General features: G+C 41.0%; 1 protein-coding gene across 1 annotated transcript in view; it reads left to right on the forward strand.

Annotated features, from left to right (window-relative positions):
• The first annotated feature begins 22,979 nt into the window (after positions 1 to 22,979).
• Positions 22,980 to 26,483, forward strand: part of rap1gapb (RAP1 GTPase activating protein b) — a 52,676-nt gene continuing 49,172 nt past the window's right edge. The window contains exon 1 of the mRNA XM_070902584.1: positions 22,980 to 23,123. Within this exon, the coding sequence (XP_070758685.1) occupies positions 23,080 to 23,123 (44 nt within the window). The 5' untranslated portion in view covers positions 22,980 to 23,079. The remainder of the gene's footprint in view (positions 23,124 to 26,483) is intronic.

The following is a 26,483-nucleotide window of genomic DNA, read 5'->3' on the forward strand; positions in this document are numbered from 1 at the left end:
TAATGACTACTCATTTATCTCTCATACATATCCTTAAGTAATCGTGTTTATCACAATTTAGAATGCGCACAATGATTAGCAAGTCTAAGTTGGTTATGAAACATAGGGTCACAGTGGGAGCCTTTAAATAACACAAACATTAGCAGCCTTGGGTTCTGTGCTGGGGCGGAGGATGACACATTCCTTATGGTCTATATTTGTAAAAACTATCAAATCCACATGTGTTCTGTTCCAAGGCAGTGCACATTAGACCAGTGGCTCACAGGGTTGGCTGGTATTGTTTCACTGTTTTTTAGTGGTGAGATACGACAGGTAGTCTACAATTTGCAGCTTGACAACAAGTACCTCTAATCACAGTAGAAAAATCCACTTCACTGTAGATTAAATCATTGAAATGTTGCTTGTGATTTTGGGATATAGAGATAAATCAAATTAAATCAAAGTCCGTATACAGCATCAGGTTTAAGATTCAGGTTTAAGTGATCACTGATGACACGGATTGGTGTGATGAGAAACAGTGATGACACTGTGAACTCTAAAGTACACTGTGGTGAAGTTAAACCACTCAAGGTCAGCGAAACCAAGATTTACAGCTGGAGTTGAGTTGCTCTTTAAATCTTCTTTAGTTGATTGTTTGGCAACTTGGGGACACACAACAAGCTGTAAAACATTTACATATCAGTGCCTCATGAAGCAGTTGTGGTGAACGTATTAACAAATAGTTACACATCCAGCAGACACTAACAAACGTTTGCATCATTTTGGAGTCTTTCTGGCCAGCTAGCGATTGTAAATCCAACATTCACCCTCCTTTTAGCTCTGGTCTGGTCTCCACCAACTCCTGAGGGAAATATATGCTTCATTATGTTCACCAGCTAGTCGCTGACTTTGTCTGATGCTCGGAAAGTAAACTGAAGAGAGTTTATCGGAGCTTTGTCCCTGAATTGCCTGTGCTGCTGGAAATGATGCTGATGAGGGTGATGAGACTGAACCAAAACAGTAAAGCTGTGGGCTGTAAAACAATGAGCCGAAAGACTCTGAAAGACTTCATAGAGCTGACAAGAACCGAACCTTTGCACTGGCACGTCACTTGTCAAAAAGACAAGGCTACAGGAGTTAGACGCTCTTGATATATTACCAAATCGATCCACTCCTTCATGCTGAGAGCTATTCATTGATTAGGCAGGATCTCTGAAGTGAAATCCTTTGCAGCTTCTCTGGACATCACCTGTTATGCAAACGAATAGAAGAAGAAAGAATAGTCTCTTGTGCTGTGTTTCTGTCGAAGGTGAATGGATGACTCTGGAACTGTTGAAAGGTCAGGAGGCAGGAATGAGTTTACTGATAAGAGTCATCATGTGCTCTGGGGCTGATGGGCAATGTTGGCTGCGCAATCCCTTCCATTTCTCATGGAGGACCTCGTTTCTGTCACCTCTGTAATTAAGTAGTGTAATGACGGCCATCTCCGACTCCACACACACACACACACACACACACACACACACACACACACACACACACACACACCAAGAGAAAGACAAGACAGCACCTGCTTGCTGTCCACCAATGTCACCATTATCATTCATTGAATGTAAATGTAAATATCAACCTCCCTGAATTCATGGCAGGCTAACAATAAAGAGAAGTATCCACGGGCAGCATGACAGGTGCTGCTATCATGAAGCCAATCTTTTGAACATGTGAATAATGATTTTGGTAATGCACATAATGTCTTGTTGATGAGAAAGCACAAAGTAGAAAGTGCTGCAGTAACTGAAAATCAACAGGGGAAAGCACTCAGAAGACGTATTTCACAGCTTACAATCAACCAGCCATTATCCAAGCAACGTTTATGACATTTCTTTTGCTGTAATTTTTCAAATGGAAGCTGTTGAGAACTGAGACTGCAATCAGCTCATACGATTTACACGTCAGGAGGAAGTGTTTTAAAACAAAATCATATCGACGGGAAAACAAGAAATCACTAAATTATGATTGGCTGTTGATGAACAATGACTTTCGGGAAATGGATGCTTGTTCACAAGCAACACAAAAAGAAGTTTTGACTTTTGGCAATGGGTAATTTTTCTGTTCCTGAGTCCTAAAGTCAGAATCTTACGTTCTGACTATGTTTTCCAATACATTCTGCAAGGTTTCTAGCAGCATTTTATAGTGTCTGCACTCACCTTAAATAAAGAGCGCCGATGTCAGAAGAATGACTTATTAAACTTTAGGGAAAACGAGCAGTGGCACAACATCACACAGCAAAGGCCACGTATTTAATGAGTAAGCCGTCATCTAGTAAAGACATTGATAACGAGATGAGATGTGTCAGGATCTGTCTTATTCAGCTTAGCAGGTGATTGACGGGTCGATTAAACTGGACGTTCTCTTTGCAGTAATCAGAGCAGCACGTCAAAATGTCTGGAAAAATGTCTTCTTTTTACGAGTTGGAAAAAGTAGAAACAAACAGGTCAATCAATCACAATCTGTTATGACTTCTGCTTACAGATTTTCTGGGTCAAACCCCGTATGTTTCAAGAATGCAGTGATATGCCTCGTGCTAGATTCTTATATCCCTGACACAAAGGTAAAGGCAAGGAACAACTGCGCTTAGATCAAGTGAAATTATCTCAGAAGACTTTTTTCTTTCTGTTGTAAGATAAGATCTCAAGCCTGAATCTGATGCGAAATGACTTGAGACAGATATTTTACGCAGGGTGCATCTTCTGGTGGAAGCTCTGCCAAAGCCTCCACAGTGCAGTGATAAATGGACAGTAAGACGGCAGTGGTGTAAATCTAAGCCCTCTTTTTTATGTAAACCTCAGCCTGTCAGATGTAATAAAATGACAGAATGGATGCTACATTCAGGCCACAGCCAGACAGTCTAGTGATGCAGCGTTATGATGACGTAATGAGGAATAGAAATGTGAGGTTGGGAGAGCCTGTGTGCAACCTCAGTGCATCGCTTACAAGCCTGCAGGAGACATGAGTCAGACCTCATGACGATGATGACCTGTTTGCCTTCACCCCGCTGCATCCCCGAAAACTCCAACTTCTCAGTTTCTCTCCCATTACTGTTTCTCTGCCACAGAAATGCAGATTTTGGAATCAAGTTACTCTTGACACAGTGGGCCATAAATCACGCGTAAAGATTAAGTTTGTTAGTTTTATGAAAAAAGGCATTGAATCATAGACAAGACAGTGACAATGTAGAGACGCATGCTTTTCCTTTTTGTGAAAGACTTGCTGGTAAAAGCAAATGCGCTAAGGATCAGAAGATTTCGACTCTCAAAATACTTAATGCATTTATGCAGGGTCACACGCGTCTCTCTTAACAGCCCAGGTGGGAAATCTGGTTTAACAAGACAGGCAGCAAGGTTGCAATCACAAATTGGATTGCAGGAAATCATATTAACATTCAGTATAAACAAGCCAACAGGGATGTTTGTGATTTGTTTGTCAATGCACTGGTTGCTTGTGATGATATTATTTACATGTATTTCTCATGCAGAGTACTCAGAAATCATAAAGTGGAAAAAAGTCGCAGTAGCTTCTTTGTGTTTTTGTGTCTACAAAAACTGTTGTAGCTCACCTACAACCCCACAGCCACCCACCACACATACACTGCCATGCAGAGCTCATGCAGTTGTGAAATGTCAGCAAGATAAGCAACACTGCCTTGCTGCTCCCCAGAGATCAAAGAGAAGAGGAAAAAACTATTACAGTAATGAGGAGTTGGTACTGTCTGCACTGCAGCCTCATCACAGCATGTAGACCTGGCACGCCTGTCATCTGACTAAAACACGACAACCACAAATATATACCGTATGTGTCAGATTGATGGGAAATACCTGTTCAGTCTCGAGTTCATGGCAGTTGGATTCTGATGTGAAGTGCGAGTGATTATTCCAGGACCTCACAGCTCAGCAGATGTAGCCAAATCTTAAACTATGTTGATGTTATTACAGTCGCAGTGCCTCTGCTTCCTAACTTGAGTAAGAAGCCTCAACTTTACCCACAATTTTGTTGAATCCAAAATGATTCCTATACTTAACCTCCTAGATGGTTCTGTGTCATGATGATCTGAGAGAACAACGACGGCCAAAAGTATTTAGGACAACAGATCAGGGTCACACAGACGGTGCATACATATGAATAGATAATTACAGATTAATTGTTTTATTTTCCCCCACGCTGACAGCCCTTGAATTTGAAAAAAAAAATATATATATATATAACCCGCTATAACTCTTTTCATTCAATCCCTAAATAGACGAGCAGTATCAATTCTCTATAAAAATGTCCTGCAGTCACTTTCTTTGAATCATTGCTCCACAAAACACGTCCCTCAGGCCCTGTATTCTATGAATATGAACACTTAATTGTGAGACTTTGTTTACTTCAATATGTTCCATGTTTTCATTTTCTACCTTCTGGCTACTCATTGTTTCTTCCTCTCATCCTCCAAATGTTTTCCACGCCTGCAGCTCTCAGGGACATCTGCCCTTGCCAGCCAGCGCTTCAGCGTGTTTTTATTTCCTTTATTGTTACATTTTGTCAATCCCCCAAGGGGAGTTAGACAAGGCGTAGTACCAAAAAGTCATTAAAAACATTATTTGATAGGCTTTTTTATTCTAATGAAGCAATTCCAGTGTTTTAACTGCAGCACATGTTCAGTAATCCAGCATTTATTGACACATTGCATCTTGTTAGCTTTGTGTATTGTTTACATTTTGTTTTTAGCGGCGTCAGATCAAAAGCTTACGGTTTGCTTGTGTCAACAAGACAGTTGCACACACACTGTGTTATGTTTACCGTGTAATTTGGCAGAAGCTGGGTTGTTTGGGATGCTCGCCTGATCCCCATCCTCCGTCCTGCTTCGATCCGTGGAGAGAGATGAGCTGGACTGTGTGAGCAGCGCTTTCTAAGAGCTTTGTGCTTTAGTGTAGGTGTTACTGTTGTGGAGAAGTCTACAGCTGGGTGTTTATTTGTGTCTCGTGTGTCATAACGTGTCACAACACACTGTATTGACCCTGCTGTCCACTCACTTTTGGCAGGAGACTTGTTTTTATAGTACGTACAAGAGAAGTAAACAAGAGCAGAGAGTTTCGGCTGGTGAATTACACTAAGGATAATAAGGGGAATCTCAGACATTACCCCAAACACCGGACAGGTGCAGCACAGACTGAGCAATGCTCCATCCCTAGTCATTCCTCACACTGCTGCACTTTCAAGAGTAATTACTTGCTGCATCAGACACTGTGGTGGAAGAGTAAAAAGACTTAAATGTCATTCTACTCTTAGATGCATGAAAAGCAGACAGCTTCCTCCTGTGAGCACGAATTTCCTTTATTGTGAGTCTTAATACATCCTCTTTGATTGAGTTCCAAATTCATGTATTGAAGAAAATGTCCCACAAACACCACTCTGATGTTCATTCCTCTTTCCATTAAAGCAGTCAGTGTTAAAAATGAAAGAAAAAAGGCCAGTAAAACAAATGGAATATACGTACAAAGCGAGACACTTCATTTGCTCTCTTGATATCTACCAAATTTAGATGTTCAGATGTTGCTGATGAACAGTATTAATCTCTGCACATTTAAGCCGAGGGTGAAATCCAATATGACCAAGCTGTTTTAACACCCTGTGGAGGTGAGCTGCTTATGCAAACATGCTCTGTGCACCAGATGTATGCAGAGGTGTAGGTAGAAAAAGCTGAATATTTTTGTTTATATCAGTCCTCTCCACCTGTGTGTTTGCCTTCTGCAAGCTGCTTGATACCGGAGTTATAACATGGCGCTGACAGGAGTGAACAAAATGGAAATAAGCTGAGATTTCTGAATTATTTTATCAAAATCAAGGCTTCCTGAGAATCTCCCATCTTCCATAGAGTCACCTGGATTCACTTTGCCATTATCAATCACTTTGCTTGTCCCTTTATGTTCAGACAATTCATATTTAAATCATTTATTGTGCTCTCCCTCCACCTGAATGCATGCCGTACAAGAGATGATTATCCCATTTTGCTCATCAAGACAATGTGATTACAGATGTGATTGACTCAATTATGTTCATTCCTTCTCCATTTTCTCCTTAATGGAACAGGTAAATTAAGATAACTTGACTGGCTGATTAGCTCCACCTCCTACTGTTAATTAGGATTTGTGCGCCCACCAGATACATCATTGATGGTGGTGATAATGTTAGCGGCTCTGCTGAGTGAGTTAATAATTTAATGGAATATGAATTCATGTAAAAACGTGAGATATATCATGGAAATGAACTCAATTGATTGGAAATAAAGTGTGGGTTCATTTGTTCAAATTTAAACCAAGGTTAGTTTCTTGCGTCTGGATAAACTCACATAGACTCAAAAGGCCAAAAATCATCTCAGTTTTCGCTGCAGGACTCTGGTCTGAAAAACATCCACTGACAATCAATTGAGCCGGCCAGTTTGAAGCCAGACCATTCAGTAAACTGTGCCCCCAGAGTTTATTTCATTACCTCTCTGGGCTTAGGTGATGATGTGGCTTGCCACCTCCTAAAACTTTCAAACTTTGGCTTTGCTAAAACTGCAAATGCTGAAATGAAAGCTGCTGTAATGGCCAGGTCTCAAATGATTGCTGTGGTATGAAGGAATTAATAAAATCTTGGATATCCCTCTGCATTGCTCTCTCTCTGTCCCTGTCTCCAGCCCCTGCTCACTTCTCCCAGGCCATGGCTGCATTCGAAACCGACTACTTCATACTATTGACAAATGCAGTATGCAGTACATACAGCATACTGCTTTCCATAGCGGTATGCAGTATGAAACTGTCAAATCGATTTATTTTGCAGTGTGCCCAGCCAGGCTAATGCAGGTATTGTGCCCCTGCCTTATGAAAGAAACTTTTAAATTAGGCCTTGTAGATCTAATATTAGTGAAGATTCAGCGACTGGGTTGCTTATTTCTCGCCACAAATTTGCTCAGAAACAGATTTTGGGGGACTGCTTAAGTGAAATAAGTGAAAGCTTACGTAACGTCCCCGCCCATCTCCCCACCTGCACCTTATCCCATCATCAGCCACTACCTACATATACCGGTCCACTTCCTTTGTTCCAGTATTGGTTCATCCTAGTTGCCATGCTTCCTGTGGCTATGTTGTTGTTTGCCTTGTATTTTTGGCTACAAGCTTCTCTAACCCAAACCTCAACCTGCCTGTCGCCTGTTGCCTGTTGCCTGTCTACCTGCCCGCCTGTCTGCCTACCTGTACCTACCTGTAAGCTCACCTCAGTAAATCACCCAGATCATCCTGCTGCCTCATCTGTCTGCATTTGGGTCCGGTCCCGTGACATGTTCTTTTTCAAAGGATAAAGCTGGTGTTTCCAAACAAGACCAAAACCAACAATATCTTATACTTCCCAACTTCCCTACACTGTCTGTGGAGCTCAGCTCCATTTGTGTTTCATAGTTTTTGGACAACAATGGAGCTCAGTGGCACAGAGGAATAAGCTTTGGCTGCATGGGACATTTCTAGGATTACTTTGGTGGCTTTGGTCTTTTTATGGGATTTGTTGACAATAAGGAAAAACATTAATATAGAATATAGCTAGCTGCTAATTAAAGTCAATACTTCCTACAGATATTTCACAATAAAAGTCATCTAGAGAAATAAAGGGATTACACAACATAACAACTGGATATTCTTTTATGTGACACAGATGGAGGTAGTGTTGAGGTTGTATTCGCAACAAACAGCAAATTAACATGGCAATCAGGAGCAGATCAGAACTCAGGGAAGCTTCTTAGTAAAAACTTGCATGTTGCACAGCTGTATTATCGTTCTTTTTCTTTGTTCTAATTTGTGTTTTTTGGTTGGTCACTGTTTGAATGACACTGTGGCTTTCGGGAGGTATTAAAAGCACAGCTTACATGCAGACAAAAACAGCATGTAACTGCTGGGCCTATAAATATTTAATATTTATTCCATGGCCACATTAGTGCTTTGGAGGAGATACATCAGTCATAAAAACCTGTCAAAACCTTGGGCAGCTTCAGGAGGGAAGGAAGAGAGAGAGAGAGCTTCTTCACTAAGTGCACACATTTTCACCTGTCTTCAGGTCTCCAGCTTGAACAGGAGGTAGAGAGGTCTATATCAGTTGGCTATTTGGCTGCCTTAATGATTAGCTCGAACGGATGCCACTGTAAATACAGTATTTATTAGGTTCCAGGCTGAATTTTCGGAAAGTGTGTGAAGACTTCCTTTCAATGGAATGATGTAGTGGCTGTGTGACAGCAGGAAACTGGATCAAATATACTGAACAGGATAATTTCAAAACAAAGGCTCTAATATAGCAGATAAAGTCCTGTTGCTTCAGTACAGGTTTGTGCCTCCAAGATGCTTTATGTCAAGAAAAACAATTATACTATGGCTGTTTATCTATATTCAATAAAGAGGGACTGTACCTGAAGACACCCGTGTAATACAGTATGTATATTCACTGACGTTTGAGATATTTTAGCATAGCATGCTTTTTCAAATGATTGATGTCTAATATAGAAGCAAGACTCCTCAAGCATAAATGTAAGAAAATAATTTGTTTCCTTGTCCTTATTTTCTTTCTTTTTCTCTCTAAATAAATCCAATGTTTCATGCATATTTCCAACCAATCATAGGGGCCCACACACATTTTCAATTTGTTATTCAAGCTCAAGGACAGAATTGTCATGGTGGCTTAGTGCTGGCATTAACCCTACAGTTAAAACGCCCGTCTGAGTTTCCATTAACCTACACAATAGAACCGCCCTGCTAATTTTCACAGCTCCACTTTAGTAATAATTGATATTCATGATGTGTGTTCCTGCAGCTGCCAGTTAAATTCAGTGTACACAGACTCCAGGACGGTGGGTGGTTTAATCTGTGTGTCATATTTAAGTCAACAAGCCCAAGCTATATAATGTTTTCAATGGGGCACATTAGATGTGATTCACTGTATATCATACTGACACATTAATATGCAATTAATAGTTAGATAAGTGGTATAAGGGTAGTTTCAGCCAAGCAATCTGCTTGGTGGTAAGTGTATTCGGCTGTGGTTAAAGTTCGGCTCCCCGTGCTTTTTGGAAAATGAAATATGTTACTTTATTGGTTCTTGTGTTTTTTCCACATAGATATATCTTTTCTATTTTTCCACAGGAACAGCTGACAGGAGGAGCACACAGCTTGGTAGCCTACAGGTAGGTCAACAATCATTTACACACATCATTACCCTGATTGCATCACAACATCTTACTGACAGCAAAAGTGAAAATAGCATTAAAGCTTAGATATTGTCACCTAGCCTGCAGGAAGAGAAAAAGTGAAGAGGAAAGAAAACACACATGGTGTTTTATTGCCACTGTGTGTATGGCGAGCTGCCATGTGGTGGGAGCGCTCCAGGTCACTTCCTGTGGTGTTTGAGATAGCTGTGACCGGTATTTGTCGAGATTATTGCCTCTGCATGGAGTCAGCTACAGAGGCAGACACCAGCATGCAATCCTTTAAACCTGCTGTTTTTATATAGAATCTGGGCTTCAGTACTGAAATTACATTGATGAAAGATGTGAACCTTATAGAGGTTTTTGCGCTCAGCCTTATAATTATAGACCTGTTCAGTGGTGAATTAGGGAGGAAACATGGTCTAACCCTATACGCACCGTAGAAGGCTTTCTGTACTTTTTCATTACACACGCTCTTCTATTTCTTTCTGAATTGGTTTTTGTTGTAAAGCCGAGGGTTACAACACATTGAACCACAACTTTTGCCAAGACATTTATAAAGGATTCAGTGAAGTGCCTTAAAAGCTCCAAGTTTCTTTTGTGTTTCGTCATCAAGTGGCTGTGCTTATTTACAATGCAGTTGGACTCCAGTGATCTCCTACAGCTACATCGCATTTCTGGCTCCCGCTCCTTCTCTTTGTGTTTCTCAGTTTGGTCATTTTCCATTTTTTGTAGTTTCCAGTAAAATAATGAATCACATTTTCTGCTTTATTGCACTTGGTCAGATCTTTCATGAAATGTCTAAGCAAACATTTCTGGATTGGAGAAGAAACACTTTGTTGTTGTGAAAGAGAAGTCGAAAAGTCAGTTGTCTCTTGGCTCCTCTTTTATTCCACCCTGCGCTGCAGCCATCTACTGTATGCAGAGCTTTGACAACTTTTCAAGTCCCAGATTATTTCCAATGCTGCAGTTGAGTGCCTCTATCCTTGCGTTATCGACAGTCAGGGCAGTGCAAGCCACTTCAGTAAACAAGAAAGCAATCTGTATTGGTTGCCTGTGTACTTCAGGTTGAATAATTCATGACTTGGCCTCCTGTCAACTTGGGTTTCAGAGTGCAGGAACTGTGCCCTGTGAAGAATGCCAAGGCTGTGCTACAGGAAACTCTTTTTTTGTGTCTTTTTCAAACAACTGTCATGCTTAACAAGGTGGACCCTCAGTTGAGTTTAGGATCTGAAAAAAAAATCTCTCCACTGACCACACAGAAAATCCCACCTAACCCAGCCAGAACCTTAAAGATCATTGTGGTATTTTAAATAATCTATGCAGCCCAACGTAGCTGAACATTTTGATTAGACCTTGAAGAATTAAGTGTTGCAACAGTGCTATTTAAACAAACACAGATACAGTTGTTTTGGGGCTGGACAATAAACCAATTATGAATATCTTCACAGTCCACAGCTCAGGTGTCTGATACCTTTTTAACTAGCCATACTCTCATTAATAAGGACAAACATCAGGTGGGTTTTGTTGACACATTTTCCTCATTGACTTGACTGTTGGCTAATTTATATATTGATGGTCTACTCTGCAGAGGAAGCAGCTATTTCACGCTCTGTGGTTTCCTCTCGAGAGCTCCTGTGTGCAGGATTGTGACTCTAATAATACAGTACATCCAACATCTCCTTTGTTTTTATATTTTATGTGCTGACTGTTCTTTGTGTTCCTCCTCTTCCTCCTCCTCACTGTCACTGTGGTAGGTTGGCTCTGACCCCAGCTGTGAGGAAGTCCAGTTTTCTGAACCTTGGGTCAAGGAATGATGCAGTAAGCAGTGGTAGCAGAGGGTGCAGATCATAGCCTGAAATGACAAATGTGCCTGTCAAAAGGGGCGTGTTGCATATTCTGGGATACATTTCACAGAGCAGGGTCACCTTCGTTGCCTTTATTTTTCAGATACTCTGGAATCCCAGTTACAGCAGGCAACACAGCTAAATATGGCTACCATTGTCTGAATGAAGCTGGCTTTAACAGAGGTTTCACTTGACTCTTTAAGGTCATCTCCAACGTAGAAGTCAGTGTTTTTATCATCACATCTGGGTAAGACAACACTGTGGCAATGGTTGGTTCAGATTATTGAATGAATCTGACCCGACAGTATTCATTTGTAAACCATTCTCCTTCTTTCACAACCACAAGTGATGCATTATGATGTGAGTTATGTGTGCCCGACAATGGTCCCAGGGATCCAATAACAATGTTGAAGTGCAATACTAAACAAAGTTCAGCTTAGAGCAGTCCCTTTGGAGTTATGATAAGTGATTAAGCTGTTCTTCATTATCAGAAAACAAGTGTAATTCTATTTATGAAGTTCAAAGCATCATTGATAATTGATAAATGTATATGTTGTCTCTGGAATTTTACTACTGTACGGACACTTTGGACCAATAACTGGAAAAACAAATAGCATTTCTGATGTTGGCGATCAAGGCTTTTAAGTTTATTGTGTCATCACACTTGGTATGAATCACCCTAGATTAGTTTATGTTTGTGAACGGCAGCTGTACAACATACAGCATACAATGCAAAGAAGCAGTCATATTAGATATTCAGACGACAGACAATATTAATCTATGTCTTTACTGGCAAGACACCTCAGAATACAGTGTGACTGTAATGGTGCTTGTAAAATGCCCAAAGAAATATAGAAAAGGAAAATCTTGAAGTGCAAAACTTGACAAAGCTTTTGCCCTAATGTAGTGGAATCATTTGCTCCTAAGTAGCTTGCTGGGTGACCTCTCCTCAGTGCATACAATGAACAGGTTGTTGTATTTGCCATCTATAACTAATGTGGCTACTTAACTTGTCTGCAGCAAGCAGTGAAATAGCTGCAGGATGTGTTTTTCTGAAGTGGAGTCTAGTTGTTGGTTGTGCTGTGACTCAGCAAAAGGTGATTAGAAATGTTCCGACAGGATGAAATGTGTGTTTCCCTTTCATCTCAGCATTACTTTTGATTTTATCTTATCATTCTCGCAGACATCTTAGTGTTCACGTCGTATTATTCACACACACGTACACACATTGTACCTGCTTGCTCTAAATTAGACTTAAATATTCAGCTCTTCTTTAGAACGATACGTCTCTACAATCACTTGATACATTGCCGGGAATTTGAAAATTACACCATGTCCGTCACATAATTGTCAGATTTTGAACTGTTGCATACACATCGCAGATCAGCTGGACTTTTGAGTCTTTCAGTGAAAAGCAATTATGGCAAATCCCTTATGGAAATTCTTTATTCAGCCATAAGCTATCTTATTTTAACCAAGATTTGTCCATTGTGCCCATGACAATAAAATTCCACTTCTCCGAGACAATATTTAATAAAGCCTTGTGGTGGTGAATGGGATCACTCGGAGTTAAACTCATTACAGGCTCCGCTATGCAATGTTATGGCTTCTCTGAGGAATATTGCCTGCTCCAAAATTACCCACACATTTTTTGTTTCATGGATTATCTCTCAGTGCTTTCCTGATATACAGGTTTGCAGAACCTTGCATCATCACGAGGCTCACTTTAAGCAAACAAAAAGAAAAGAAATGAAAAATCTTGTAGAAGTAGTTATCCCTAATACTGAGGAAAGTAATAGTTATCATTTGAACACAGCAATTCTCCTGCTTCTCCTGCTTTGAATTGGAATCAGAGGATGTAATATTAGTTGGGAAGTAAGGTGGCTATGAGTAGTAATAAGTACTTCCACTGGACGCTGAAGGAACTATCCCTCCTGCTGAAGTGTCCGTGAACAAGACACTTGATCAGTTTAATTAGTCATCTTCAGGCTCCACTTGACTTTCCCTGGTGATTTGTGGACAAGTGGACAATAACACAGTGCCAAGGCTTTAGTCCAATCGAAATGCATCTACCAAATTTACCGTTGCATAATGTGTTCTCTCCCACTGTGGGTCATACATGGGAAATCCAAGGTAATCACAGTGTACAATAGGGCAAGACAGGTGTCGATGAATTCTTGACCTGCTCTCTCTGCTACTCAAAGAGTCTCTATCTCAGAGTATTTGCTCTCCAGAATAATGCATTAGAATTTAAATGGCAGCATGAACTCCCTGAAAAGTAAGTGCAAAAGTGAATTTCAGTTTGATGCTGACCTCTCTGGGGAGGGCAAGAGGAAAGTGGGGAGCACTCTGTGGGGATCATGAAGTCATTATTATTATTATATATTATTATTATTATTATTATTATTATATAAGTTAACATAACATGTAAGTAAGTACGTTTATGCAAGATCACATAGTGTCACTTTACAAACGGGAAAGAAGACAATTATAGACAGAGAAGAAGGTTTCCAGTCTCAAATTAAGAATCTGAGTGGTGTTTGCGTCACTGATCAGGCGAGAGAAAAGCTCTGCCAAAGTGTCTGATTTCTTAGTAATCTTATAATAATGACATAGCCTGCATGTTGTGATCAGAGTGTACTAGGGGAATGTAAGGTCTCAGGTGTTCTGCCAAGCAAGGAGGTGCTAATCCATGAAGGGTTTTGTAGGCGAGAGTTTGTTGTCTGACCTAGCTGAAATAGGGAGCCAGTGAAGTGACAGAATCAGAATTATGTGTTCATATGCTGCTGTGACATTCATCTCTTTGCATGTATCTGCAGGAGCATTCCAGACTGATGGAATTACCTCCATGCATGGAGCCTCTTTGGTCGAACTGGTACACCACTACTTTGCCTGTTTGACTCTAGGCTCTTAAATACTGCCCTTATATTCAGGGACCCAGTAACCAAGGATGCGTTGAATTTAAAGTTAATTTAATCCTGCATTTCCACTCTCCTCTTCTTTGATGTGACCTTGTGTTGCCCGTCATCCATCATTCCAATACACAGACATCCTGAATAGGCTTTGGTTCCGGTCTGAAAGGTGGGATAAAGAGGGGGTTTTCATCCCTGACTTGAATACTGTTTATAAGAAATAGAAAATGACCCACACCTTCCTCTTCCTCTCTCTCTGTACATGTGCAAACGTGTGCATTCAAGGATTGTTAGCAACAGAGCTGCAGAATTTGAGTGCTATTTCTGAAGAGAAACTGATAGAGCAGCAATGAGTTTGAATTTGGATTTCGTGTTAGGGCCTGACATATTTTATATTGCTTTATCATCTGGTATTATTTATCAGCTATTATGTGTGTGTCTGAGTTATCTATATCAGCCGGCACTAGGCTGGCTGTTGTTAGAAATGTCTGAGCACTGAAATCTTTTTGAGTGTTGAAAATTGATAAAGATACCCCCCCCCCCCCCCCCCACCATTTCCTTGTGCAATAGAGTAGATTTCATGTTTAATATCTGTACACCCAATCTGCTATAACAAATGGAGTTACCTCAGGTTCAATTGTTTTCCCTAGCCAATTAGAAAGTAGAGCTGACATTTGAGGCCTTTTATTATATTTCTAAACCTGATTGATATATAATATTTGCTATCATTTTCAATACTCACTGTGGAAATAAATTCAGGGGCATACAGTATGTTCATGGCTCTGTCAGAGCTGTCCTGTGCGGCTTTGTTTACAACCCTTTAGTTGATAAACGTTGTCCCAGAGAGTGTGCAAGTCATCTCCGCATAGGAGCAAGCTTAGCAAATTCCCAGCTGGAGTCTGGGGGCCCTCAAAGGGTCAAGGCCACAGCAGGGATTGGACGGTGCCAGCGTAGACAGATTTGGTGAAATGCCACAGTGGGAACAAAGGCAAATGAAAGGGCTGATACGCCCTTTGATGCCACAACTGAAGTCGATGACTATTGCCAAGAGGGATAGAGATCACGCTGCACACCGAGACTCTGTGCCAAAAATCACATTCCCTCACCTTTAGTAGCTCTTTCACTCAGGCATATCTCAGCAATTTGTGAAAATACTGTTGTTCTGTGGAAAAAGAGTGCCAGCTCACAACAGGAGACAATGGAACGCTCCTCATTACCTTAGTAAACCGGGGGTTGATCTGACATATTAAGAGTGTGACAGTGAAGGCTGTGTGTATACAGCATGTGTGTGGGTGTGTGCATGCGTGTCTCACTTATTTGTCAAGAGCATGGATGTGTATGTGTGTGTTTGTGAGTGGTCCATTTATAGTGGCCCTTGTTTTTATGCATTTTTATATTAACAACGGATCACATGGCCACTTGTAGGTGAAAGGGGTCACTCCATAGTGATGAACCAACAAATAGTCATCACTGGACTCTGCAGTTCCTCTCAGCTCTACGGCGCTTTATGGCGTCTTTCAGCTCATTGTTTTGGTTTTTGCGGCCTGCAACAGTAAGCTACCTGCCCAGCACCAAAGGGCAGACAGTTAGCAGCTACAAAATGTAGCCGGCTATTTCCCTCAGGGGTCAGTGGAGACTGAAAACAGAGCTAAAAGGAGAGTGAATATTGAACTTGGGTACGTCAGAACTTAACCCTTTCATGCATAGTGGTCACTACAGTGGACAGCTATTCAAAAGCTGTTTTCTTGTATATGCATGGGTTTTAATGGTGTAGTTGCACATCAACCACCACAGTGGACGCTAGTGCGTCATCCCATACACTGCCACCCACTGGCCAGCTGCTGTAAGCGCAACACAAATGTCTCAAAACCAAGATGGCCAGCGGAAGGCCAGAAACGCTGAGCAGCTCAGGAATACCTTGCCAATCCTTCTATAGTAGGAGACCCTTGCAGGTAAATAAAATTTGGTAACATCAAGTAACAACTAAGGAGTAATACAATTGTTAAAATTTCCATTTTATTCATTGGTGTGTTAAATACATATTTCTTCAGTTGAAAACTCAAACGCATGCTGTCCATGCATGTGAAGAACTTTGAAAAATGAACATTTGAAAAAAATTAAGTTAAAATTTTTTTTTCATGCCTAAAGAGAAATAAAAACACTTCGTCAAAATCCTGACTGAGGCTGTCATAATTCATGCATGAAAGGGTTAATGGTCTGTATTTCCTGGATGTTTACATGGCTGTTCGCTAATAAGGTCTCTATGTCAACTGAAAAGGTGATAATATGTCAATGTCTGCTGTCCTGAAGTAGAAAAAAAAAACCAATACGTTTTTAAGTTTAACAGATTTAGCACAGACATTTTTAAAATTGAATTTTGGGGAGGTTAAAGTTGCTGCGTTTCCATCCATCCACCTTGTTTTATAGACAGGTTCAGATTGACATATTTAGCGCTGATTGGCTCCAGGATGCATCATTTGAAACGACCCGTGCCTGGAAAGCCTTGACTGAGATCCAGTTTATCTAATATGAATTAAATTAGCTGATGATGCCATGCCTGTGAGGATAAAGTTATCAAGCTCATTCAATAAATCCCCTTCTAACTAAATTGCCTTTATTTGCAACAAAAAAAAACTTAATTAAACTAAATTAAGAAAGCTAAATAATCTGGGCTAAAAATATTTTTCATTTATTGTGGCTTCAGCATTGAATGAAAAGACTACTTGTTATATTTATTAACAATATTTCCATGTAATTTATCACGACACATTATGGAAATGATGGATCCTGACGAGATTTTGAAATGAAGGTCAGTGGGTTTGAACAATGCTGCTGCATGTAGTATAAGTTTGCGATGATAGATTCACTTAATAGTGAGGGCGATGAAGTGAATCCTTTAACCCGAACTTTGTACTGCTGCTGCTGCTGTCCGTGGTGCTGAAAGCTTGCAGCTTGCAGCTTGCAGCACTTCTGACTTCAAATGCTCAATGCAGCTCATTGTCCTGTGAGTCCTGTGTTGCTGGGAGACAGCTCTGTCCACGCTTTCAGCAGCTCCATATGAGATGGCTTCTTGTCAAGCAGGCTGCTCACAGTCTCAACATCTTCTTCAAACAGAGATTAAATTGCTCGTGATTCGTTTGATTTGATTCACATTGACGTCCCATATCTCTTGATCACAGCAAAACAAAACAAATAAAATCCTATTGTTGCCCAAATGGTGCTGCTGCACTTTTATTTTAGATTTAACTTTCATTAGGATAAAACCAACAAAAGCCCCAAAAACTATTTTGATTGTATTTTTTATGTGGTAGTTTGGAATTTGGAATAAAAGGTAAGTAAGGATAGGCTCAGATTTGTTTCAACGCTGTCATAAAACAGTACTCACAGTGGTGATTGGTTGCTGTTCCAGCACCATTCCTCTTCTTCATATTGGCCCAGAAGTGATCTCTTTCTAAGTGACTCCAATAGAAGAAATGAAGGACAACATCCACAGTCCACATTCTGTCCAATCTAAAGTTTACCTGAAGCTAAGATCAGTCTTCTGAAGCCTGAGGTTAGTCACATCAAGTGGGTATCTTCCAGAATCACAGTCTTTTTTTTAGTACCAACCAGCCTCCTTTTGTCTGACCAACAGTCCAAAAATGTTTTAGTTTTTGGAATTTAGTTCAATTCATCGGTTATCAGTGTAATTAATTTTCTGTCAATTTACTAATCAATCAATAGACTGATCATTTCAGCCTGAGGCATGTGAGTATTGAGTATTAACATACAATTGAAAAAATCTGACTCCATCATTTAATCCTCTTTGAAGGAATGAGCACACAGTGTTTACGTACAGTGTTCCTCTATGTTAACGGCGCAAAAGGCTTATTTTAAGAGTTCAGTAGTTAGGACACTTGGAGATAATACGATCACATCATCTGACATTTGCTCTTCCTCTCTAAGGTACTTAAATGTCATTATATCACTTGCATAATACCAGTCTGCAATTAACTGTTACATCCACAGATGCCAAGAACAAAGGAAACAAACAAAAGCCTCTTTTCCGATGGACAGCTTTGCATTAACAATCTCTCCTTTACATCCTGTGGAGCTGTATGCTTCTGATAGTGTCTGATCTTTGTGGAGGTTTCTTGAAGTGTAACAACTTTGAATCTGATGGCAGAATTCGAGAAGGAGGCTCCAAACAGCCAGCGCAGGTCAGATCGAGGTTGTTGACGGTGGACAGGCCCTGAGGTCTGAATGACTGATTATTTTGATGAGCATGATTAGAAAACTCTCTCTGCCTCATCTTGGTCCCGATCTAGCCTTCTCATGTGGATAAATCAAAGTCAGCCCCTAACTGAGTCTCTGTTGCTCCTCTGTCTGCAAAGTCATTAATCCAAGGATGTGGCCCACGGGGCTCTCTCCTCCTGCTTGACTCAATAGTTGTTACATGAAAAATAAGCTTGGTCTCTCTCTCCCTCGCCTCTCCCCTACTCTCCGCATCTCTCTTTTATTTGTTCTAATGGGCTTCTGCTCCTGGTTTTCACCCCAGAGGATGAGTTACGTGTCCTGCTGGGGGTTTTCAGTGGGATTGTGTGTGTGTGTGTGTGTAGCGGCGCTGTAAATTACTACACTGTGCCCTCGCTCTACATTGCTCAAGGGGCACATTCACAGAATCTCCCACTCTGTTGGTGTGATTTGTGTCGTCTTTGTCTCCTCTCCAACACGCTACTTGTACTACTTGACTGTAAATGGGGTATATAAAGACAGATCAAGTAGAAACAAAGGCGACTGGGTCCTGTCAGGCCTTATTATATCCACACCCCTGTCGCCCGTCTCAGACACACATCCTCTTTCTGTTCTCCTCTGTCTCACTCTCTATCTCCCTAATTTTTTTTTTCCCTGCGACGCCCCCCCACCTCCCTTCTCCTCTGTTATCATGGCCTGGAGAGGAGTTGTGAAATTCATGACATTCAGATCTAGAGGGGCTGGGTGATGGAGGACAAGAATAGTCTCCCGAGTTCCTGCTGGAATCTTTGATGAGCGAGTTATACAATGTCAGCACCCCTGATAATCTCGCTCTTGCAATTTGTGGCAGAGAGAGAGAGAGAGAATCTCATTTGTTGCATTTGGTTACGGAACAGTGGCTGCCTCTGCAGAGCCTGTTTCTGCTCCATAACCTTATAACTGTACTGACCAGTAACGTGGGCACCAACCTGAAATGGAATAATGGACAGTGTCATGAAGATAAAAGGAGATAAAATCTTAATGCTTTGTTCGTGAGCTAGTGTGTCCCTCCCACTCCTGCTCTCTTTTCTCTCTGCTGTGAAACTCATCATAGGCGGTACGCTCTTTTGCTTGAAAGGAAACGGAGTCTATCTGCTTAAAATTCAAAGTTGTCTGTGTCAAACAGAGCTCTCAAACAGCCCCTGAGACACTCAGCAGAGGATGAAAAGTAGTTCCTCTGGCTAACAGCGAGGGGTAGTGTTGCTCCAAGACAACTTCATTAGTCTTTTGCCTCCCTTTTCATTTGGCTTCCTCTTTCCTGTTTGCAATTCTTACATAAAACCCTGAATACAGTGAGCATGTGGATTATTCAGCTTCATAGGGCGTGGTAAGCACTTTCTGCATTAGAAATTTGGAGTATTCTCTATAATGGCCTTCAAAATACAATTAATGACAGCCATTACTTTAATATTTTATTTCCTACTGCTGCTTTTGTGATGCTGGCCTTCCAAGATGCTACACTTAAAAAAAAGATGGGACAAAAAAGGAAAATGAAAACAAGATTGTGGGCATTTCAGGCCACTGAGGCAGAGCCTGTTGTCCTTGCGATCTTGTCAGGGGTGTAGTTGTGCACACAGCTGGTAAATATTTTATATGTCTGTGTCCCGCTTTTGCTGTTCCCACAGGGAAGGAACCGTACTGTAACCATGTAATAGCTCCTCAGCCCTTAAGACCCACGTTAGAAGAGCGTTGCTGCACTTGAAGGTTTACTGACTATTCTCACCTGAAGAGAGTGCGAATGTTTGGACGGCTACTCTATAGAAGACTGTTTGTGCTCACCTTGCAGTATATCAGCCACTGTGTATTCAGGTAATGGATCAAGGCAGCAATCTGTTGTAAGTCCAGAGATGTCAATGTGACTATTATGAGGCCTTTGTGCTTTTTGTCTGTATCAAACAAACACAAACTATACAAACTGACGTCAACGAAAAAATCAGTGCTAAGTTTCCTCAAATCAAGTTCCTTCCTACAATTTCTATTTAACAATTCTGTCTATGTAATTATTATTTCACTCTCCATGTTCTTCCTTCCTCCTCACAGCATATTTATGATTTTCTACCAAACGTAGTTTCTCTGTAATGTCTTTACTCTGTGTTGTAACTCTGCCTCTTGCTCTAGAGGTGATTTGTTAGTAAAGTATTTATCTGCCTCCGCGACAGCGGTGTGTCTGGGTGGACTGAACCCCATCTCACAGAGGGCAGCCTCCCATTACTGTCCCCCTCCTCCGGTTGCCAGTCAAGTCCTCAAAGTCAAGGCTGACCTGCTTTAGAAGAGCACTCCTGCCAGCCTGCCACGTCTCCCGAATGAAACCTGCGGACATAGACTAATTACACCAAACTGCCCTTTCACCTGACCTGCTTCACACAAATCACTCTGGGTAAATAGCCTTTTTTTTTTCTCTTCCCACGAAGGACGTCTTTTGAGGGACACGAGAGAAAAGCAACAGTGAAAAGAGCTCTTGAAACTACATTACTGTAGCGACAATAACAAGTTTGTCAGTATAAGTCTGGCTCTGGAGAATTATTCTCTTGCAGACCTGACATTTCAGTGTCGGTATCAGCCGAGGAACAGGGGAAGGCTGACGGGAAAGGAGGAGGTGTCATTTGTGCCCTCTAAATAAAAAAGCAATCAGACTGGAGGAGGATGCAAATTATTGCCTCTGGACTATACCATTAAAGTACAATAACTCTGCATAAAAAGCTGGCAGATAAGACTTAAATAACGAGGGGAGCTAACACACCTCTGCTGAGAAGATTCTCAACAGCATTCAGGCTAAAATATATTTGACGTTGCCCTGAGGTCATGACCCAAATATATCAGATAATGCTCCTATCATATGTTGCTCTTTTTCTGCAGCGCTGTCACTTCATCTTACAATACCATTTCTGGTCCCAAACCAGCTCTTTAGGTCCATTTTCTCAATAGATGATTGATTGTTTTTAACTGAGATACAAAATAGTACGTACATAGTAGTAATGCAGGACAATCAGTATCAATATCAATCAATGACCGAGCAGAGGGACCTTGGTGGGGACACTGTGGATATGCATGGCACAATGCTGTGTCCTCTGCTCTAAGCTTTTGATTTGATTTACAGCACATGTCTGGCCAGAGTCCAGTCCGATCTAATAAAATCACAAAAGGTCAATTTGGGAGTCGTCAAGGCACCTCAACTGTAGCACTGATGTGTAGGAGGACAAGAGGACAATCAATGCTCTTGAACCGGACAGGGCAGGGAAGGGTATACTGTCGGTCATAGCAGAAAACGTAATAATTTACTCAGATAAACAGTATATAAGACAGGCAGGGGAGAAGGCAGCCAGAGGCAGAGGGAGGACATGAAAGGAGAGAAGAGCAGAGGGGAGGATGGAGAGAGAGAGAGAGAGAGAGAGAGAGAGAGGTGAAATGGACAAGAAAGAAAATGAGAAGAGACAAGAAGGTGGAGATATCAGAGGAGATGTAAGATCGTTCTCTCTTGTTTAACTATAAGCAGATATGTGCTCTGCCAACAGATCGACAAAGATATCACTTTCCACACACTCTGATGTAGGTGTCACTTTGACAAGTCTCTCCATTTGATTCATGTTGAATGTCTGTCCCTGTCCCTGTCTGTGATTGAGCTGGAGTCAGGTTGAAACAGGTCAGGTAACACGAGAGACCTCTTTTCAGTCAAACTCCACTTCGGTGGGAGTTGTCATCCAAGATGTGAACCAGGTAATTTGATAGCAAACTAAGACATTGTTGGACAAAATTACTTGTCCATTTAAAAAAACAGACAATACGCTCTGTTTGGTTTAATATCACCAGGTTCTAAATTGAGATTCCAAAAACAGTTGCGTTCAAATGAAAAGGAGGAGTGCCAAATGAGTGTCTGAGGTAAGCTGGCATGGCTCCTTGGCATTGCAATTCCAAGACAAACTTTCTGCCAGATCACTGAAACCTCCCAAAGGGTAGAGAAAGAAATATATCTGAACATGGGCAGCGCTCCACTCCATATCTACAGAGGTTTGAAAAGTTACAGTCACATTATAACTTAAGCTTAATGACTGCTGCCTCTATTATATTAGATTTCACTGTGATTGTACCTTTATATATTTGAATATATCACCTTTGGCTGTGAGAAATTATATATTTTCCGACATTTGATAGACAAATTAAAAAATAATTGGCAGATTAAACAAAAATAATGAAAATATGTGTTTGCTGTAGGTCCATAGCAAAAAAGAAGTCCTGTCTCTCTCTAACCTACAGGTGTGTTGTTACGTCTACATACCGATTTCCCACAAGACCCATTCTTGAGCAAAGAGCTCTTGTGATTCACATGAATCTGCCAGGGGAGGTTGCCTTCATAGGACACGTGGAGGACATTTAAGCATTTGGTGCCCTCTTCCTGCTGGAAATGACAAAGAATATGTCAGATCGAGCCCATATATTCCTGTTTGTTTCCAGGACAACAGGGCAGCTGGACGCACCTTACTCTGGCAGAGATAGCAGCTACTTAGTCAGAGACACAAGGAGGGAGGGCCGGGATGTGTACACACATAAAATACTCTCAGACAAAGCACGCACACACACACACACACACACACACACACACACACACACACACTCGATGAGGGCTGAGACAAGGAGGGAGGAGAGAAGAGGAAGACTTAGAGGTGTGGAAAGAGAACAGAGGTGCACAGAGAAAGAAGGAACAGAGGTAGAAAGAGGATGTAAAATAATGACTGTTATTCTTTAGCCTGGTGTTGTAAACTGCACCGATATCCTGCTCTCACCTGGGAAGCCTCATCAGCCGTTCAGCAGGATGCCTCAGAGGAAAAGGAGTTTCACATTTGGCGCTTATGGAGGGTAAGATAATGGAGGATTCATCTTTCTGAGTGTTCAGTGGTTTGCCAGCATTGCTGTGTGTGTGGCAGCGTCAGTGAACCTGTTGCGTCTTGTTATTAACCCATCTGAGTCTGTCACAGAGGAGTAGTGAGGGGAAGGTGTGAGACTGCTCGGGGAGTTTCATTGCACCTGCTCAACAACAGCAGAACTAGATGACTCTGACAAGGTCATTAACCTGATCCTAATTTACAGCTTTAAGCATTAACAGTGAATAGCTGCAAAGATGCTAAAATAATGAGGTCAGTGTATTAATGTGCAAAGCCAGAAAGGGAAATATTGAAGAGATTGCTTCAGTGCATTTAATCAGCTGATCAGGATGATGATTGATTGTCATGATGACCTGTTTCAAGTATTTTTTCAGACTTTTCAGAAGTTGTTGGTCAGACAGTAGTCTACTACTACTCAGCAAAATAACCGAAATGTGTCATAGTGAGTACTGTAAACCCACTGGCAGTTTTGGGGAATTAGTCAGTCCATTAGTGGTAAATAAAGTTGTCCAAAAATGATCAAGACATGAGGGGACTTTTTCATTTCCTCTGGAGTGCCGCCTGTCTTTTCCTAATATCTTTTTGGGGAGAAAAAAAAAACATGGTCGTTCATCATCAACAAAAGTGGTGTGTCATTCTCAGAAAATCAATTAAATGTTGGTTATATTGAGTTATTGTAGGATAACGAATTTAATTAAAGTCGTGTGTTTCGCTGTGAGGAAAGTGGAAAGTGAGCTGCATCTTCCCAGTAAATAAGTTAAATATCTCATCAGCATGATTAAAAGGAGGGTGTAACAGAGGAAGGGTGCGACTTTGTATTGTCAGTCTTGCATGTATGTCAGCGATGATTTTGTAGCAGTCAGAATGTGAATCTTTGAGACATGAAAAATACTTTGGATTATGAGCAGTGAGCCGCTCAGCCACGCAGTGCATTAGAATTCACCAGGCAATGAAATTACTTTTACTATTGTGTTTTGTTGCTCGTGGGCTCTGCCAAGTCTGCCTCAAGAACACTCACGGGGCTCAATTTGACATTTCTGTGGTAGGAGTCAGGTTGAAAGCTAGCCTGAGTGCACAGGCAGATAGCGCCAACCAATAGTAGACTAGGAAGTGCTATGTAGGGCACGGAAAGCAACATTTTTGGAACAGCAACAACCACTTTGTTACCAAAATGTGCAATGAGATTCTAGGAATAGTAGTCCAAAAAAAAAGTTGTTTTAATCTGAAAAACAACACCCCCACCGTGATCTCAACTGCACTCGGAAGGTACATTTTATTTCACTTCTACTACTTCGACTACTACTGCAGTAGAAAGTTGTATTTTATTAACCTTTCTTGGTTCCGGGTAATTATATGGATCTTTGTTGGAACATCACATCCCTTTTTTTGTAAATTGATAAGCCATAGGTCTTTTGTTTATACATGTTTAAACATGTTGAGCCATTTGAGGCTGTTGTGTCACAAGAGAAAGACCTCTAAACCTGACAGACGGAGTTTTCCTCACCTAAAAACCCAGTCTGTAATATTGACTCAACTATCAGGTGTCAGACAGTTCAGGTCAACCAGAAGTGCTTGCTTCTCATGAAAAACCCAGTGGACTACACATCACTGACAAGTCTGTGAGCATGGACTTGAGGTGCAACAAGTGCCATTGAGGCTGCAATCACTTTTTTATCCCATGAAGAGTCTGTAAGTGGGTCTCAACATTTGTGGTTGTTTAGGTGCTTGGTCTAGGTCTAGAGGAATACAACATACAGGGAATTCCTTTCTCCCGCAGTGATATTTAGGGATGGATTATGGCTGTTACCCACCCTAACCCTAATCTCTAAAACTACCTCTGCCTCAGGGTTTTTTGAAAGCATGGAGCTGCCTGAGATGAATTAGCAGTAGTTTGGCTCAAGGAAAGAAATGAGCTTTTCACATATCCACTTTAATGTGTGAAACAGATTTGGTTTGTTTGCAGTTGTCAATAAAATGTGTCCCTGTTGTTAAAAGCCTTGTTGTTGAAAAGGAGTCTCTCAGGGGAAATTAATGCCTAATGAACAACAGGGAAAGGATTCTCGGGCAGAAATGGATGGAGCTCAGACTTGGACCATCAAAGTACCAGTCTGCATTTGTTTTCAGGATCTGTCCTTGAAGAAGTTATTTTGTTGCAGCATAATTTCCGCATGCAATTGAATGAAAATTGCTGTTAGCTGATAATAACGTGGCTGTTTCTACAAAACGCTTGTAAACAAAAACCGATGAGCTAAAAAAACAAGTGGAAATTGTGCCCCATTTGAACTTCAATTTTATTGTCTCCTGTGCCAGTTTCCTTGTTGATGTGACAGTCTTTTTGTAGTATTTAAATTCAGAGCGGGCAATTATGTGAAGTAGGCAAAACGATTTAAAAACAATAGATGGTTGAGGACTGTGTTGGTGAACCACTATTTTTAGCATTGTTTCCTGCATTTGTATTTAAATCCATAGGAAGAAGAAGGTGAGGTCAATGCCCCCCTCGTAAACACCCCTACACAAGCCTAAAGGCCTTGTTAGGTGTGACTTTCCTTTTTCTGTGATTTCAGTTTGTGATGGTAAACTGAAGATTTAGAGAAAGCATGTCAGCGATGTCGGTGGTTTCACAGGCTTAAAATTACAGCTGGCTGGTTCCCTGCTGGTGAGTAAAGTCAGATTTAAGCCTGAAGACAGCTGGCAACTGTTCACCCAAGTGAAAAGATTATAGAGTTGTGTGCATAACCTACCGCTCTGTTACAGTTTCTCTTGCAGTTATTCTACCTACCTGATGGTGTTGAGGAGGGGGCAGGAGAGATTGTGCAACCAGTGCACCTTTACTTTCAGGCATTTCAGCTGTATGTATTTTGTTTGTCATGGCTCTGATCCATTGGAGGTGGCTGTAGACATTTTAGACCCTTTAGGAAAATTGTGATTGTTTTTTCATGTTTTTTCAACCAAACGATTAATTGAGAAAAGAATGATAATATTAATGAATTATGAAAATGATTGTCGGTCGCAGCCTTAATCTGTGCTGAAACAGATGCATTTAGTGAGAGATGTCGTCTTTTTGCTCAAACACCCTAAAAACCTGGCTTTAAAATTGAAGTATTTAATATTCCTGACTAAATAAGCAGCTTCAAAGTTGAGAAAACATTTTTGGGTATTATTTCTTAAAAGTTTAATACTTAAAAACTCAGTCTGTTTCATCAGAACATAACAACTCTTGTGTTTGCGTAAAGGCAGCTTTCTTCTTGCTGTTAAGGTTCAGTCCAGATATCATGCTAGTGATTTATTCTGTTGCCTTGTCTGTTCAGCTATTCACATGATTTTGACAAGATTA

This window comes from Enoplosus armatus, chromosome 3 (genome assembly GCF_043641665.1).
Source record: "Enoplosus armatus isolate fEnoArm2 chromosome 3, fEnoArm2.hap1, whole genome shotgun sequence".
Taxonomy (NCBI): domain Eukaryota; kingdom Metazoa; phylum Chordata; class Actinopteri; order Centrarchiformes; family Enoplosidae; genus Enoplosus; species Enoplosus armatus.